At 40.3% G+C, this 17,442-nt stretch overlaps 1 protein-coding gene across 3 annotated transcripts in view; it reads right to left on the reverse strand.

Annotated features, from left to right (window-relative positions):
• Positions 1 to 17,442, reverse strand: part of MAGI2 (membrane associated guanylate kinase, WW and PDZ domain containing 2) — a 1,711,587-nt gene that overhangs the window by 213,572 nt on the left and 1,480,573 nt on the right. For all 3 annotated transcript variants that reach the window (XM_066354483.1, XM_066354482.1, XM_066354484.1), the window contains 2 exons: positions 11,013 to 11,044; positions 4,468 to 4,657 (listed from right to left, as the gene is read on the reverse strand). In XM_066354483.1, coding sequence (XP_066210580.1) covers positions 4,468 to 4,657; positions 11,013 to 11,044 — 222 coding nt within the window. The remainder of the gene's footprint in view (positions 1 to 4,467; positions 4,658 to 11,012; positions 11,045 to 17,442) is intronic.

The raw sequence follows: 17,442 nt of genomic DNA on the forward strand, positions 1-17,442 counted from the left end.
ATCTCAGGGGTAAGTCATCCATTATAAAATGTTTATCAGAGCCCTGGCTGGTTAGCTCAATTTGTTAGAGCATCGTCCTGATATGCCAAGTTTGTGGGTTCCATCCCCCGTCAGGGCATATACAAGCATCAAACAATAAATGTATAAATAAGGGGAACAACAAGTTGATGTTTCTCTCTCTCTCTCTCTCTCTCTCTCCCTCAATAAATAAAAAAATAATTTCAGTGCTTATCATATGAGAAACATGTGGTTGAAGCGATGATGTACTCAGAGAGAAGGAATGGCGGGAGGAGGTCTGAGGGAACAGCAGTGAGGACCTGTAGAAATGGGCTGTGTTTTCAAGCTTAGCAATGGTGTACATTGTCCAACATTCAGAATGCTAGCATGCAAACCGAGGAAACTCAAGATCTTGCTCTTGTGATTGCAGGGAGAATTAAGGCCCTTTTTCATGAGATGCATAAGGAAAGGACAGAGAAGGTAGAAGTAAAAAATAGCGCAACTATCCCTCAACTCAGACAGAAATATTTTCCTTTGCTTCCAATTTTAAAATACAGAAGTAATGGAGACGGCAAGAAATCAATTGTCAACAGAGGCTAAATCCAGAGGAAAGTGACATTTATCTTAAAGTCGTGAGTAGAGAAGGGGGTGGGATGATTTTTGCTCTTTTCTGGGGATTGCTGATAATGACAGAGGGCCAGTGCTTAAATAATTAACACAAAGCCTCATTGGTCAAACTTCTTTTGGGTTTTTTTTTAGGGGCATGATTCTTCTTCTTGTATGTATAAAAGCTTTAAACTTATATGGAATCAGGTTGGTAGAAAAAATATGGTTTTTGTAGAGTTCTCCAGTAGGGACTAATTAGATTTTTGATAATTAAAATATATTTAACACAGATATTTTCTGAGAATGAAAAATTATTGGTCTAATTGTATTGAAACTATTTTCCATATTTACCACACAATTTTGCATGTTAAAAATATCGATATTATTTGCTGTGTTGTGTAATGCAGTCTTGCTCAGAAATCGTTTTCCTATGCTCTTCTTTGTTGCCCCAGTTTCACTGTGAGCTTTGGATGAGCAGAGAGAGACTCCTTCTCGCGGTGTTCCTCTCGCAGGAGTCACTGGCGGGGTTCTAGACACACACTGAGGGCTCACACGTTCTTGTTGAGTGATGTGGAGCTGGAGGTGCGCTCCCTGCACTCTGTCTGCTGCTCTGAAATCAAAGGCCTTCCCTGCCCGGTAGAGGAATATTCCTCTTCTTTCTCCTCTTTCTTCAGTCCCGCCATATCCTAAGAAGGTCTCATGAAGATGAGAGGTATTTCTAGCTTCCCTCTTTAAGTGTGGACCTGTCATGTTCTGTTTCATGTGACACCAGTATCCTCCGGTTGTCTTTGTTTGTTTAAAAATCACTACATTTTTTCCTAGGAATACATCTTTATTAAGATGTCCTGTGCCTGCACATTAAAATGTCAGCATAATCTAATTATGAGCCAAATGAGGCACAGCAGCATTTCCACCACTTGATAAATTTCCATCCTTCGCAGGGGACTGGTGACGTGAATCCAAACACTTCTTGACAGCGCGATCTCACCACTGCTCTGTAGCTCTGTACAGCAGAATCTGGTGGGCGGAGGTACATCCTTTTATTCAGTCACTGCAACCCAGTTTTGAATGTGAATACAAAAAAAAACTTCTTTAGTTTCAGATCTAGTTACAAAGGAAGGTGCCACGCGATTGCTACAGACCAGGAAGGTGCCGAAGGGCTTGGTTTAGTGCTGGTCAGGATGCTGTCCATATTCCCCCTGCTCCCCGTGATTTTCCTCTCAGGAAAAAAATTTTCAGGGACACGATAATAAATAGACCCAAACCTAAGTTTATGCATGTGATTCAAAGGAATAAGAAGAGGAGTGGTTCACAATCAAAATTTTGACTATGGGCCTTTCATTTGGATGCATACATTTCATGACCATTAAAAAAACTTATTTGAGGTTGGTGAGAAATAGACTGCACTTTCACCCATTTATTTAATAAAAGTATTTTTAATATTGTTCTAAAAATTTAAATGAGACAATGAAGCATTTTTATAGTTGGAAACTTGAAATATATGGAGGCCAAACGGCTGTTTGTTCTTTTAAAACACTCGCATGTGCACAAGCGGAGTTGATGGGCCAGCTACCCAGGTTCTGGAGAAAGGGCCCCGTGTGCACCATGTCTGCTTGGTTTCCTTCATCTTCAGGGCAAAGCTTTCTTGCCTTGATGTGATTTTTGTGTTTCATTACCACTCCATTTAGTGTATGAAATAACAGGACAGAAAAGGGTGGGGAAGGAAACGAGGTCGTCCTCTTTGGCTTCCTAAGAACTGTGACCCTAAAACCATTATTGTGACCTTAGAAACAGTAGAGGAAGCAGATAGAAACAAGGAGGAGGGCATGATTACTGGTGGCAGCAGCAGTGACATACGAGGGACACTGGTGGGGGCGGAGAGGACGAGCTGAGGAATGGGGATGTTTGTTCTTGTGGCTGCAGAGCCCAAGGGGATAAAGTGCTCCCGGAGGAAGACTGGGAGAGAAAGCCAGAGCTGGTCAGAGTGGATTTGTCTGCTTGGTTTGCTAAGGTGAGGAGTGGAAAGGCAATGAGCATGATCAGCATTGTGGTGGCTAGATAAAGAAATCAGAATTCTTTCTGGGTTGACAAGAAGGTCATGCACAATTCATGCTCGAAACTGAGGACACAGCAGTATTAGGGCGTCACAGAAAGAAGCCGAAATAAATACCAACATTGCCTTTGTCCTGAGTAATAAAGTCTTGGATTAGTTAGGAAACTCCAAAAGGATGAGGGCAGGTGGCCAACGAAGGAACAGAAACAGGAGGAAAGCATCTCCTGATGCTCCCTAAATATAATATAAAACTAAACAAGCCAAGGGCATGAGGATATTTTGACCCTGCCATCTGTGTCCACTTTTCACGCTAGAACTTCGCTGTGTCTTGATCTCCGTTTCTTTATACTTATTCTCCTTTTTATCCTGGTTGAATTTGGGCTAGCAGGACATAGTCTTCATTTTTAATATCTTCCCATAGTGCCGAGACTAACGTCTTCAATGACTACTTGCTTTTTGAAGCATAAAAGGTATTAAGAATTGTGCTGAAATCTTCTCAGTTTTTTTCAGTTTAATGAGCATTAATACCCTAAACTTATACCTTATATTATACAGCCAGAAATGACTACTGTATTCTTACTCTATCCTAGCAAAGTCATTCAAACTATGTAATCCTTTAAAGGCATTTCCACTGTTTATCAAAAAAAAAAAAGAAAAAAAAAAGAAGAATGAAATCGACAGCCCAGTATTAAGAGGGGGGTGGTCATAGGGGAGATTCATTTTGATGAAAATAATTTCTCAATGGCCTGCTGTTCTAATTATTTTATCAACCAACTATTTTCAGTGTTGGGAGGATAGGAAAGAGGTATTATGTCTCCTTTCCCCCTTACCAGCTGGGTTCATAATTCTCAGCCCCTGTGCTCATCAAAGGGTGAGCAGATCTGAGATCCTCTAAGATCAAACACAATTTAAAACTTGCTATTTATGAGAAAGTTAAAAAGAAGACACCAGTGGATCTCCGAATCAAAGTTCAGCAGACCGTAATGGGAGTGGCAGGGACCAAGCCTCTCACTGGGCTAGGTTCCTCCATCCGCTTGCTCAGGTTCACATTATACTGTGCGTTTCCCCACGGATTACACACTCACAGCATTCAGACCCCTGTCCTCTAGCACGTGCAGAGACGACTGGCCAGGTGTTGGGAAGAGGCACAACGAATGTATATGCAGTACTAAAATCTTTTGTTTTTTAATATTTATAAAGTGCAATGAAACAATTTTACAGGATCTTCAAATAGGGTAATGCACGTGACATTTTACTTCATGACTGAACTTTCAAATGGGCCCTGTTGCATTAAATGAGAAGCAGAGGCTTCTGGTACATATGATTGGCACCTGGCTCTGGGCTGCTTTTGGAACCGTTACTTTCATGACTGTGAGATGGAAGGATTTGGCTGACATTAATCACAGCCTAAATTCCTCAGTGTCTGCATTCAAGTCTCCAAGAAAAATCCAAACCAGACTCAAGATCAGATTAAACAGAAAAAACCCAAGCATTTATTACCTGTATTTGGTGCAAAGCAAAACTGGCAACCTCCTTCGCCCCTTCCCCCATCCCAAATACATTCCTGATTTGTACACAGGGGCAATGGGAGTAAAGCAGGAAATAGAATTTAACCAAAAGCTATAAGCTTTTTAAATTTTCTTGTTTTAGAGTCAACAGCCTTTTTTTTTTTTTTAAAGAAAAGTTCAGATCAGCTGGCTTTACTTTTGAGACACTTTGAATCTCAGAACATGAAATCACCAGATCATTTCAGCCTCCTGCAGGACTTAGCTATGGTTAATGTACCCTTGTTTTATGTGGCTTTCACTTACGCCTACTTTCATAAATGGCTCTAGACTTCTCGTAGAGCTCGTAGGGGTCAGGCTTCCTGGGGTCGAAGGCCTCTGCGGAGTCGGGGAAGCAGCTCCTGTGCAGGGCGGGAGGGAAGGGCAGGTTCTGCGGTATGGCTGGGGCAGACAGACTCGTCTGCGGACTGCCCTGGTTCTCCCAGCGCTCCGTCAGCTGGAAAAGGAAAACACAGGGTGACTGGCATTCTTGCTCTTTCCTTTGTCACAAACCACCATCCTCACTTTTTTCTTGCCTTGTGGACTTTTCTTCCATGAAACATTTTAGAACTTTGGTTTAAGTGCCTTGAGAGAAATGATTCTGTGTCTATATAATAAAGTACCATAGGCTGTTATAAATACAAGTGGTCCCTGAATGTTGAATGCAGACTTCTATTACCTTGTCACCTGCAGGCTGGTGATTTTCAGCAAATCACTTAATCTGTCTGTTTTATTTATTTTCCTCCTATAAAATAAAGGTAACATGTATCTCAAGATAATTTATGTGTGTTTAGAAATGTATGGAATTATTCCTTTTCTAATACGGTCCCGATACATGACACTATTTTTACTGAAACAGAAGATAAAGTAGTCTGCACATTCATTTGAAACCTATGCATAGCCCAACAATCTCCTCTATTTGAACATTCAATCACTTTCCTACAGTTTGTAAGTAATAACACAACCACCTGGGATTTATGAGTTGTTTCAAGTTTTCTATGAAGCCTCAGTTACTGCTGATCGGGTGGCTTCTTCCCCAAACACTGCTGCTGCCACCATCCCTTATTACAAATCTGTAGGACACTTGGCAGTTCACTATATCCTTTCACACACATTGTCTGCTTTGGGTCTCACCATAGCCTCCTGAGGTCGATAAAGCAGGGACTAACATTCTTTAATTAAAAATAAAAAGCCACTGAGATCAACTATTGGCACCACCAATTTCACTTTCATTCGTGAGCAACTGATTTCTCATTCAAACTGACCTTCCACTTTTCTGCTTCAAACAAACCTACTTTGTGTAAAAATTAGATTAGGTTATTCTCTTGCCTAAACTTCTGCATTGGGTCAGCATGGTCCTCAGGAGAAAGATCAAGTTCCCGAGTGGGACATTAGTGTCTTCCCAGGTCCCAGATTTTGCTACTTTTCTTATGTCAGCGAATGGTCTGTCCTCTCATTCCCTGGGATCCACCGGGGTCTGTCCTGCCTCTGAACTTTGCATACTTCTTTAATTTCTCCTTCTACCTGCATTTTCCATTTTCTTCTCTTCCAGATCCCTTTCTCGTTTCACCTGGCTATCAGATTCTGATTCTGATGAGGTATTTCCTCTTCCAGAAGGTGTTAGCTGACCATTCCTGATCTGGTGACATGTCCCTCCTGGATGCTCCCACAGCACTCTCTCCCTTCCCTCCCACCAGTCATTACATCCAATTATCACTACAAGCCTCCTCAAATAGATCATTCTGGGGAGAGAGGCTGCAGGACATGAAGATTTTCTCATTGTTGAATTACCATTACATAGTAAAGACTCAGAAAATATTCAATGAATGAATGAAATCATAAAAAAAAATATGGTCACTTGGTCTTTCTCAAGCCAGCCTTGATACACACTCTTTTGAGCTTGACAGAATAACTTTCTGTCCTCTACTGTACGGTTGTGCTTGGCTTTCGTGCTGGCTACATGTTGGCCAGGGCTTCAGTGCCAGCTCTCCCCTATCAATGAAGAATATTTTAATGCTGGAGGGGATGTGGATACGATGTACTGTATAGGTGACTGTGTATCACAAAAGTCCCCATGACCTGTTCACCTACCTCAGACTGTGGCAGGGGTCAAGTGAGTCAACAAATTAGAAAAGAAATGGGTTAGTGACACTCCTATCAATAAGATTCATAATATGATCTAAATGTTTGTATCTTTTCAAAATTCGTATGTTGAAATCCTAACACCCAACGTGATCTTACCGTGAAGTAGGGTCTCTGGGAGGTGATTCGGGCCACCTCATGAATGGGATTAGTGTCCTAGCAAAGGAAACCCTACAGAATTCCCTAGTCCCTTCTCTCAGGTACGGTTACAGAGAAAAGATTGCCGGCTAAGAATGGGCTCTCAGCAGACATTGAATATGTGGGTACCTTGATCTTGGACTTCCCAGCCTCTGGAATTGTAAGATATGATATTTTGTTGTAACAATCTGAAGGGACTAAGACAAGTGGCTTCATTTTTAATTGTTTTCTAATATGTGCTACTGACAAAAATTCATTTGAACGAAGCTTCTATACCTAACAAGGATGCAAAATACTTAGTCAAGTTCAATTTCTTGATGTGAAACATAATCTTTAGAAGTACAAAGAGGTCTTGCAGCTGTCCGGGGCAGACCCCGAGTCAGAACCATATATGATGGAATGCTTTTATACATAATAATACGTTAAGAGGAATGACTAGTAAGTTTGCTTTGTGTTTTAGCTAATTTTCTGCCTTTTGTCTCCATTTAGTAAAAATCTTTAAATATATACTTTATAATTTGTTTGACAGCAAAATTCATCTGAGAGGCCATTCTGGGCAATCTGTTTTATTTTTCTCTTTGACCTCAGGCACCACATGGATGCATTCTGGCTGTGACTTTTCCCCTCCTATTTCCAAACATAAATATTATATTCTAAAAAGTAAATAAATCAGAAGCATGGTCTGAGGAGCTGTAGTAGCCTACTTGTCACCATAGAGATGCAGCACATCTGTAGTTCTTTCTCCCATCTTCCATCAGGGTTATTTGATACCCACGTAGGTCTTGCTGGGTATGCATTATTTACGTATAGTCATCGGAGCAAACATGCTTCTGCTCAAAAATGAGCATTTCTAAAAAACATTCTTAAAACTACAGAACAAACAATGCTTTGGGCACTGTTCGGCAAAGTTGCTGCAGCAGACTAACAAATTCTACAACTTTGTTAGCACAGAGGGGGGATTAGTGAGGAGCCCAGTTCATGTTGAGCAAGGCTTCCGCAGCATCTTACCGCGACATTCGTCAGCCCTCGAGTCACTCTGCCAGGGTTTCTTAAAAGTCTGTAGAGCAGTAAACCACTGTGCCCACGAAATTACTGAAACAGCAGACTCCTAGTCCCACCACCCAACCCTAATTGAATTGTTTGTCCACCCCCCCCCCCAAAGATCCTGGAGCAAACCACTGCCCTGGGTTCAGAGGTCACCCTGCTCCCAGGGACTCTGGTGTTGATTGGGCAGCAACTTTTGAAGGGTGCCCCTTGCTGACTTCTCCCTTCTTTCTTAGACAAACTGGTCTCTGGACTTTTGCTTTCCTGTTGGGATTCTGCTCACTTGTTCTTCTCAACCTTCATGGACCTAGATTCTGATTCTGCCCCTTGTCCAAGTCATGGGCCTCACTTGATGTTCCTGGCCGTGACCTGTCTAGAGGTGTGCTTGTCCAGTCTCAGTGGTGTCCATAGTGAAGTGGACATTTATAAACATGTTACTAGAGTAAGGAAAAATGGAAACTAAGTTGTTTTCTATATCTGGGAGAGTCCTGCTATTTCTGCTGGTCTTAGTGAATGAATGAATGTCCAACTATGAGAGGACAGTCACCTTAATATCAGTGGACAGAGTAGAGCTACAGCCTACAACAGAGCATCAGCAGTAAAATGGAAAAACCCAATCACGGTGTTGTTAATGTTTTAAACCCTATCTTCTGATTCAAAGGTGCACACTGTGAATAGAGGGCTTGGGAATAAGGCAGGTCCTCTCCCAAACGTCATGAAATACTCTATTTAGAAACTGTTTCTCCCTGTAGAAGCTGGGTATTCTATATGTACTTGCTCACTGGTTTAGGGAAGTGTTGGGAGAGGAAGGCATTTGGCTTGAGATTGTACCTAAAGAATGAATTCCATTCCCTTCCAGATGAGAAGAATGAGAACTCACTACCATTAGTGTATTGCTTGTTAAATGGGAATTGACTATCTTGATATGAATTGGCTTAAGACGTGGATCAGTAGGACAGGTTAGGAAGTGACACAGGAACAGGGGGAGAAGAGATCTTACTCAGGATAACATTTCCTTCTGACTAAGGTTATCAGTAACATCATCGACACTCCTCAGAGGAGAGTGCATACATCCATAGACTGTGGGTACAGATTTATGTTTGTTTAAATGAACATTTAGCAAACAATGTTCTTTCCTAAGTGATCAACTTACTGAGTCTACTCATAAAGGGTCAGCTTTCTGGGATGACAGTAGTTTGTGTTTACAGCTCAACATGTAAAGGCTCTGATTTAAGCATCTTTCATGGATGAACTCTTCACAACAGCAATGTGAGAGGGTATTATTGTTTCCCCGTTTCACAGATGTAGAACTTGCGATATTGCAAGCTTAAGCAGCTCGTTGGAGGTCACAGAGCTAGAAGCAAAATTTGAACGGATGACTTCAGAGCCTGCTTCCTAAGTCACATACTGTACTGTCTCTTGGAGCACCAGGTCTAAGAAATTCCTGACAGCTACATGGAGGACATTATACTGACAGCTATCTCCACTCAGCCTAGGACCTGGAAGGCGAAGCTTTAACTTCTGCATGGGTGTACGGGTTCAGGATTAATTGTAAATTGAGTTCTATAAAACCTTTGGAATTATTGACTATGAATATAATGACCTAATGTCTGCAAGTGCTCTAATTATGCCAAAAGGTGTAATTTCAGTATATGTGGTACATATAAGGCAACCCCCAAACTGCATAATTGTAGTACCATCATGAGGTTGCAAGGTTCCTTGTGAAAGTTAGATTAAGGTGTGTATAACCATGAGTACAGATTTAACGCTGATGATGAAAGGAAGGAATTATTTAGAGTTTGGCCAAGATAATACAGATTTCAGTTTAAACATTTTTAAATACCTCTTCAAAATCACATCATCACTAAGTGGTTTACTCAGCCTAAACAGGTTTGATTTTCCCCTCTGAAAGTCTCTGCGGTTCCGTGAGCCAGACCCCAGCTGAGGACGGGGGACGGGGGGCTAGGGGGCTAGGGGGAGTTAGCGGGGCAGGGGGGGGGTGGCTCTCTGGTCCCACAAGCCGAGCCAGAGCCAGATCTGAGCAGAGGACACAGACATTGGGTGGGGGGCGGGACGGACGGGGGTTAGGGGGTTGGGGGGGGGGGGTTAGCGGGGTGGTGGTGGTGGTGGTGGTGGTGGCTCTCCGGTCCCACAAGCCGAGCGGGAGCCAGATCCGACCGAGCAGAGGACACAGACATCGGGCGGGGGGGGGGGGGTGCTCTGCGCCCGCACAGCCTTCCTCTGTTCTGCTCCACGCTCCCTGCTTTTCTCTGGGAGAAGCCTGGAGCTCAGGCATGTTATGGGGCTCAATAATACTTTATTTTCCCGTTTCAAACCATTTTCAAGACATGTTATTTAATTAGGCCAGTTATTGCACCTGAAAGGTATGCAAAACTACATTATCTCTATTTCTGAAATGAGAAAATCAGGCAGTTTAATACTCCCTCAGTAAAAGAAGTAAGAGAAGCATAAAATTAACTCAAGAATTCCCTACTCACTGGCCACCCTCGGGGCACTTTCTTCAGAGTCGCTTGCTGCGAGAGGAGAGAAAGGAAAGAGGTAGAAGACATGACTCCCAGCGTGTGGGGACTTGATCACGTGGGCACAGCCCTCCTCCAGCAGCTTTCATAGGCTCTCCTCCGGGCAGGCATTCTCACACACCCGAGTGCGATCCCGGGCAACCAGGCCCAGATCTTGGGACTTGGACAATTACTAGTTTCAGTCTAATGGCAAGTAAACCTCATTTCTAATTGCAAAGCCAACTACTTGGTTAACCAAGCCTTACAGAAAGATGACTGCGGTCCATCAGCCTCCTACGGCGGCACCAGTATTACAGGATAAGGAAAGTAGGCCCAGAGAGGTCGGGTGATGGTAGACATCACCAGGGTCTGGAGAAGACTCAGAAGCACCACTTGAGTTACTGTCAGGTTTGATGTGTGTGTGTGTGCGAATTCATATGTGTATATGTATAATACATTCACACATATATGTACATACATATATGTAGACACATATTTTCACATATATATATATATATTTAGCTCTGTATATATTAAAATGTAAATATAAATATATACAGAACTAAATTTCTCCTGGATCAGATCTAATGTGCAGGTCAAGAGCTCTGGGTCTATAATTTGCATTGTTTCCAAAATTTCCATGTTATAAAGACTACAGTATTTCTGACTGGAAAAATAAGAGGTTTCTAAAGTCTTTTCAGTCCACTATAATGCCTAGTGTTAATGCTCATTTTGTAAGTATGCTTCTTAAAATGCAGGTAGCAATGCCTTTCTAAGAAAGCAAAAGGAATTATTCTTGTATTTGTGGGACAAATACAAGGCAAAGGAACACAGAGGACTTGTTGTTTTGACAGCATAGAATCTCAGAGGTGGAAGGGATTTTGAGGTCACACAATTCACCAACTCTTGCTTAATGGACTTGCAGTAATAACTAGAAATAAAGAAAGAAGCATAATAATTCCAACTTACAGGCTTTGGAGTTTTCCATGGAGAAAAGAAACCTGTAATAAAGAAAACAATATTTGAAGTTTGAAAACATACCCTACTTCCACTTACAGGTGGCATGATATTACAATAATTGCGAGGCCCTTTAAACTAGTTAACAGCAAACAATAATAACCAGAAAAATTTTGCCTGGAGTCAAATAATTAATGACTCAAAGAACGTTTCCTTATTTGCAGCTCAGAATTCTGAGGCACAGAATTGTTGTCCTTATGGGCTTCTGGGCACAGCTTTATCTGGAGAATACGAGCAAGGAGAGAGGAGAGAGAGAAAGGAGAGAGAAAGAGGAGAGTATAGCTAGAACTTTTGATTTTTAAAAGCAAATATCTCTTAAAGGTAAATTTGGTGCCAGGTTGGTACTAGATTAATCAGGGTGATCAGTATAGTAAATTATATAAATGTCTAACCATTATGCAGTACACCTAAAACTAATATAACACTGAATGTCAATTGTAATTAAAAAATTAAAAAAAATAAAAATTGTAATTCAAAAATTAAAAAAAAATTATGTACTTGCTTTATTTTATGTGGTTAAAAATCAGTCAACAAGCCATCATTAGTCCTACAGTTAAAAATAATGTGTATACCTATATTGTGAATCAAATTCTATTCTAACTTTTATGGGACTGTTTTCCCACTAAAGTTTCCTATAGAGCAGATACCTATTTGATTCCCCTAACACCTTAGTGTTAGCACAATGCTTTGCATGAGGAAGGAGCTCAAAGTGTTTGCTAATTGAATGAGCCCCGGATCATCAGAGTCATATTTTTGTCAACTTACTGAGCCTTTTCCATTATCATAAATGATATGGTAATGGGACTGACTATATGACCCAAATTACCAGTAAGAAAATTAAAATTAAAGGACAGGTTAATTCCCTTTTTTTCCCCTTCATTATTTTATGATACGGTATCAGTTAACATTTTTAAAAAATTTATTAATTTTCAGAGACAGGGAGAGCAAAGGAGAGAGAGAGAAATGTTGACTTGTTTTATTTATTTATGCATTTATTGCTTGATTCTTGTATGAGCCCTGACTGGGGATCAAACCAGCAACCTTGGCATATTTAGATGACATTTTATCCAACTGAGCTACCTGGCCAGCACTCATATGGTATCAGCTTTTTAAAAATGGTAGTAAAAACAAGCTTAAACATGATGGGGATGGTGGTGGAGGGGCTGCCATGTATTGGTGTTAGTAAGCCAAACATAATCTAGTGTACAAAATAAAATTACTTTTCATATTACATCTTCCCTCTTTCAACAGTTTCATTCAGTGTAATGTTAGGTAGTGGTATCTGATAAAATGCCCCTCAAATATTGAAACCATGTCACATACATATAGTATGTTAACACCTTTAAAACTGGGGATTGCATAAAATGGGAGTATCTGCATTTGTAAACTGTAATCCATTTATAGGAAATACGTACAGAAATCTGAACACAAGCAATTCAACGGAGCCAATGCATAAGTACTAACTGCATCTCAATGCACTATTGTGAAGAACTGATGCTTCATTTTATGAAAAGAGTGAATGTCTATAATCTACCATGTTTCTTGTCTCTCCTTGGAGCCCTAAGTTAAATTTAAAGTTCAAGTGCAATAGCCATCTTACCTAAGGAGACCGGTAGAATTAGCTCATTTTCTCACATACTCTGTACGTTATCTCTCTTTCCAACTAACAAAAAAAAAATCTGTTCAAAGTTTGGTTCCATTCAGTTTATTTTAAGGATGTATTCAAATCCTTTTTGAAAATATCTTAGAATAAAAATTACAGAAAATAAATACATTAATCATCTTGATTCAGTCTATAAAATGACAATGAAAACAATTTGACCACTAATTATAAAATGAAAAAAAATTGGAACTTATTGGCCAGCTAACCATTATTTTCTGTGAAAGATAAAATTTATTAGCTATTTTATGGAGTTGCCAGCAACAGTTCTTTTGGGAAAAGATGTCATTTATATATTATCACAATGCCAAAATATTCAATTATTTCCTCTAGTTTGCGTCATCACCCTCCTGGAGTGCCCGAACAGATTTGGAGTATTTGCAGGGACTTCTTGGATTTTGATACAGATGCATTGAAAATGGTCCATCCAGTATGGAGCTCTCATCTCCACATGGAACATTTCCTGAAAAGATGATTATTGCCTCCACAGACATGTGTAATAGGCTGACCTCTTGGCAGTTGTGGTGCCAGAACTAAAATGGGCTACTGGTCAAGATCAGACACTGACAGAGGGATGTTTAATTTGACCACCTTTTATCACAGGCACTTTGGCTTCCATTCTTTAAAGGCTGTTTCATTTGGTCTAACCTCAGACCATTGGCACGACCCAGGATGTACTTAATACTCCCATTACAGCACTTTCTGGAATATTTCTATGCCATGCTGTGCCCCACAGGGTTTTTTTTCTGAGTCATTATCAGAAAGAAGCTGCTTGCTGCAGAGCAAATAATTTTAGTTGTAAGAAATATATAGTACCAGAATAGACTTCTTTAAATGTAAATAACTTAGGCGATCCTTTGTGTTTCTTTGGCAAATTACCAATCAGGCTATAAACATTCAAATTAAGATGAAAACATCTATTTCAGATATACTCAATTTGGCCTGATTAAGCCAGAAGATCAAGTTTTCTACATGATTAAACTCCAATTTTCTGCTCAACTTCATTGGAAGAGCTACAAAAATCCTGTCATAGTGTGGGTCAAGCTTTTATATATTTTAAATGCGTAATAATTTTTGTAGGGATGGCTACTCTAGGAAACCTAGTATATCCAATTAACGTTAACCCCCCCCAATACAAACTTTTAAATCTTTATTTCTGCAATTTTTCTTTTTCTGAAATCATTCTTTTTTTTTTTTTTTTTTTAAATCTTTAAGTGAGAGGAGAGGAGATAGTGAGACAGACTTCTGCAAGCGCCCAGACTGAGATCCATCTGGCAACCTTGTCTGGGGCCGGTGCTTGAACAACCAAACTATCCTTAGCGCCTGGGGCCGATGCTTGAACCAGTTGAGCCATTGGCTATGAGAAGGGAAGGGGAAGAGAAACAGGTGGTCGTTTCTTCTGGGTGCCCTGACTAGGAATTGAACCCAGAATGTTCATATGCCAGACTGATGCTCTACCCACTGAGCAAACTGGCCAGGTCTCTGAAATCATTCTGATTGAAGATAGATCACAGGAGCAAGATGGGCTTGGTATGCTGAGGCCATTACTTTTGACTTCTCACCATCCATCTTCATGTGCAAACAAGAACAGGGATCTTTTTCTTTCTTTCTTTTTTTTTTTTTTGTATTTTTCTGAAGCTGGAAACAGGGAGAGACAGACTCCCGCATGCGCCCGACCAGGATCCACCCAGCACGCCCACCAGGGGCAACGCTCTGCCCACCAGGGGGCGATGCTCTGTCCCTCCAGGGCGTCGCTCTGTTGCGACCAGAGCCACTCTAGCACCTGGGGCAGAGGCCAAGGAGCCATCCCCAGCGCCCGGGCCATCTTTGCTCCAATGGAGCCTCGGCTGCGGGAGGGGAAGAGAGAGACAGAGAGGAAGGAGAGGGGGAGGGGTGGAGAAGCCGATGGGCGCTTCTCCTGTGTGCCCTGGCCGGGAATCGAACCCGGGACTTCTGCATGCCAGGCCGATGCTCTACCACCGAGCCAACCGGCCAGGGCCAGGAATCTTTTTCTTAAGCCTTTCAGAGCTGATAGTTTTCTTTATAAAACCAAATTTATAGAAAAAGAGCTTTTTCTATAAAATAATAGTAACAGTTCCTTTAAGTTTTAGTTTATTTCTGGCCTTTATTTCCCCTACTTTTAATAGAAAGTGGAATAATTCTTTTATGGGATTAAAATTTTCTTTATAATGACCCATTTCCCCATACTGATCATGTATTGGTGTGTATAAAATGCAAACATATTAATTAATCCTGAATCACAAGACAACAAATGTTGAAGATCTTAAGGGACAGTTAAAGGAAAAAAATAAAATGGAAATATTTAGATGCAAGCTAATAAGAAAATTTAGATGCATTTAACAAAAGCACAAACTGAATTAGATCTCTAAAATCTGTCATCTTTAGAATCAGAAATAAAATTAAAATATATTTTCAATTGTACACCTAAAAGCTCCGTGAGATGGGCAGGGATCAGAAGCACAGAGCAAACAGGAAATCTTGGTACTTGAAAATGGAAGAAGAGACAACAATGACTTCATGTTGAAATTTAAATTAAGCTCTACATGTCAACTACATATAATTTTTAATGAACTACAGAAATATGGTTGCAAAATAAATCATAATATGCCCAGTTAAATTTGAATGGCAGATAAAGAGTAATTTTTTAGTATAAGTAAGTCATATACTCTATGAAACATATAGGAGATAGTTACGCTAAAAGTTATTTGTTATTGATCTGAAATTAATTTAACTGGGAATTCTGCATTTTTATTAGTTAAATCTAGCCACTCTACAGTGGTAACCTTGTATATGCCCTGGGCAACCATTTAAAAATCAAAACCCAGTGTGTTGGGCAAGCATGTGAAAATAAAAACTCAATGGTAACTTCTATTGCAGGCAATGTCCATTCAATTCAGTAAAAAGCCTAGAAATTATTTAATCTTTTCCTTTTTTTACCCCCCCCCCAATGTTTGATTGTCGAGAATCCTGCTTCAGAGGAAGCTGAGATCATCTCCTTTGCTACACAGATCATTGCATTGTGTGGCCCCCTGCTCATCAGTAGCTTGACTATGATCTTTTGCCAAGACCCTGATGACTGTTCAGGCATTTTGCTTTATCCCAAGAGAAAAGGCTCTTTTCAGAATCTGTTTCTTCTGATACATGACACCCCAAATGAAAGAATATTAATAGATTTACAGTAGCTCTGGAGGGAGAGCCTCTTTCTAGCGTATATTTGTGAGTTATTTGGTAAGAATTTTTATTACTATTATTTACTTCCACCAGGCAACAAGATGATGAACTTTCTCAAAATCACCCCAATTTAAATAAGGAATCAAAATGCAATAAAGAGCAATTTAATCATGGAGTCCCATTTTAATCAATTTGGAATAACATCAAGGCAGTTTTTTTGAGATTTCTAAGAATTTCTTCAAACAGAACTAAATCTTCCAACATGCCTCTATGCTCCATTTGATGTGTTGAACTCCCATTTGCAGAATGTGAAATGATTTCTTCTTCAACTCAAGTATTGCTACAACATGTGACTGGGTTTGAAGATTACCATTACAGTTTCAGGTGTCTTATAGGGGATTCTACAATTACTAAAAATAACAGAGATGCAGGGGAAACACTTCCTATTTTTCTTTTCCTTTAAGTAACAGAAAATGAATAGAATCACTTTGAAATAAAGAGTTGTTTCCCTGAAAGCGTTCATGCCCTGGGTTATTAAGAGCTATGTGTTCTGTTTTGCTTACAAAAAGAAGGAAAATGACATAATGTGAATGTACCTAACACTACTGAACTGTACACTTAAATACAGTTAATTTGGAAAATTTTTGTTATGTATATTATACTATAACTAAAAAAATAAAGCAATATAAAACAAGACCATAAACAGAAAAGGGAGAACAAAAGTACATATTACTTATCAAATTACTGTGAGAGAAAATAAGAGAAAGTGAGAATTTTTTCTCAGTCCCTGTGGATCTCAACAAGACACTCACCTGTACACCCATACACACCCTTCCACCTCTTAAGCTACTCTTTTTTTTTTTTTTTAATTCAGTGAGATGAGGGGAGGCAGAGACAGACTCCCACATGCATCCTGACCCATGTCTACCAGGCAAGCCCACTAGGGGGCAATGCTCTACCCGTCTGGGGTGTTGCTTCATTGCTCAGCAACTTAGCTCTTTTTAGTGCCTGAGGGGGAGGCCATGGAGCCATCCTCAGTGCCCAGGGCCAACTCACTCCAATAGAGCCATGGCTGCAGGAGAGAGAGAGAGAGAGAGAGAGAGAGAGAGAGAGAGAAGTGAGAGGGATAGGGGTGGAGAAGCAGAAGGGCACTTCTTCTGTGTGTCCTGAATGCAAATCAAATCTGAGATATCCACACCCTGGGCCGACGCTCTACCACTGAGCCAACTGGCCAGGGCCAAGTTACTCCTTCTTTGTAAGAGATTGTAAGTAAAAAGGGAGACACATGTCCCTACTGCATTTCTGAAAGTATTTCAGGAAATGTGAGAAATGCTTCTAAAAGAGAGAATATATATATATATATATATATATATATATATATATATATATATACACACACACACACACACACACACACACACACACATACACACACACATATGTATATATATATAATTTTCCCCAAAGGGGAAAAGTCCTAGTGTTTTTAGAATCTCTAATTAGGACTGATTTGTGGGAGAAATATACCAT

Source organism: Saccopteryx leptura, chromosome 12 (assembly GCF_036850995.1).
Source record: "Saccopteryx leptura isolate mSacLep1 chromosome 12, mSacLep1_pri_phased_curated, whole genome shotgun sequence".
NCBI classification, from domain to species: domain Eukaryota; kingdom Metazoa; phylum Chordata; class Mammalia; order Chiroptera; family Emballonuridae; genus Saccopteryx; species Saccopteryx leptura.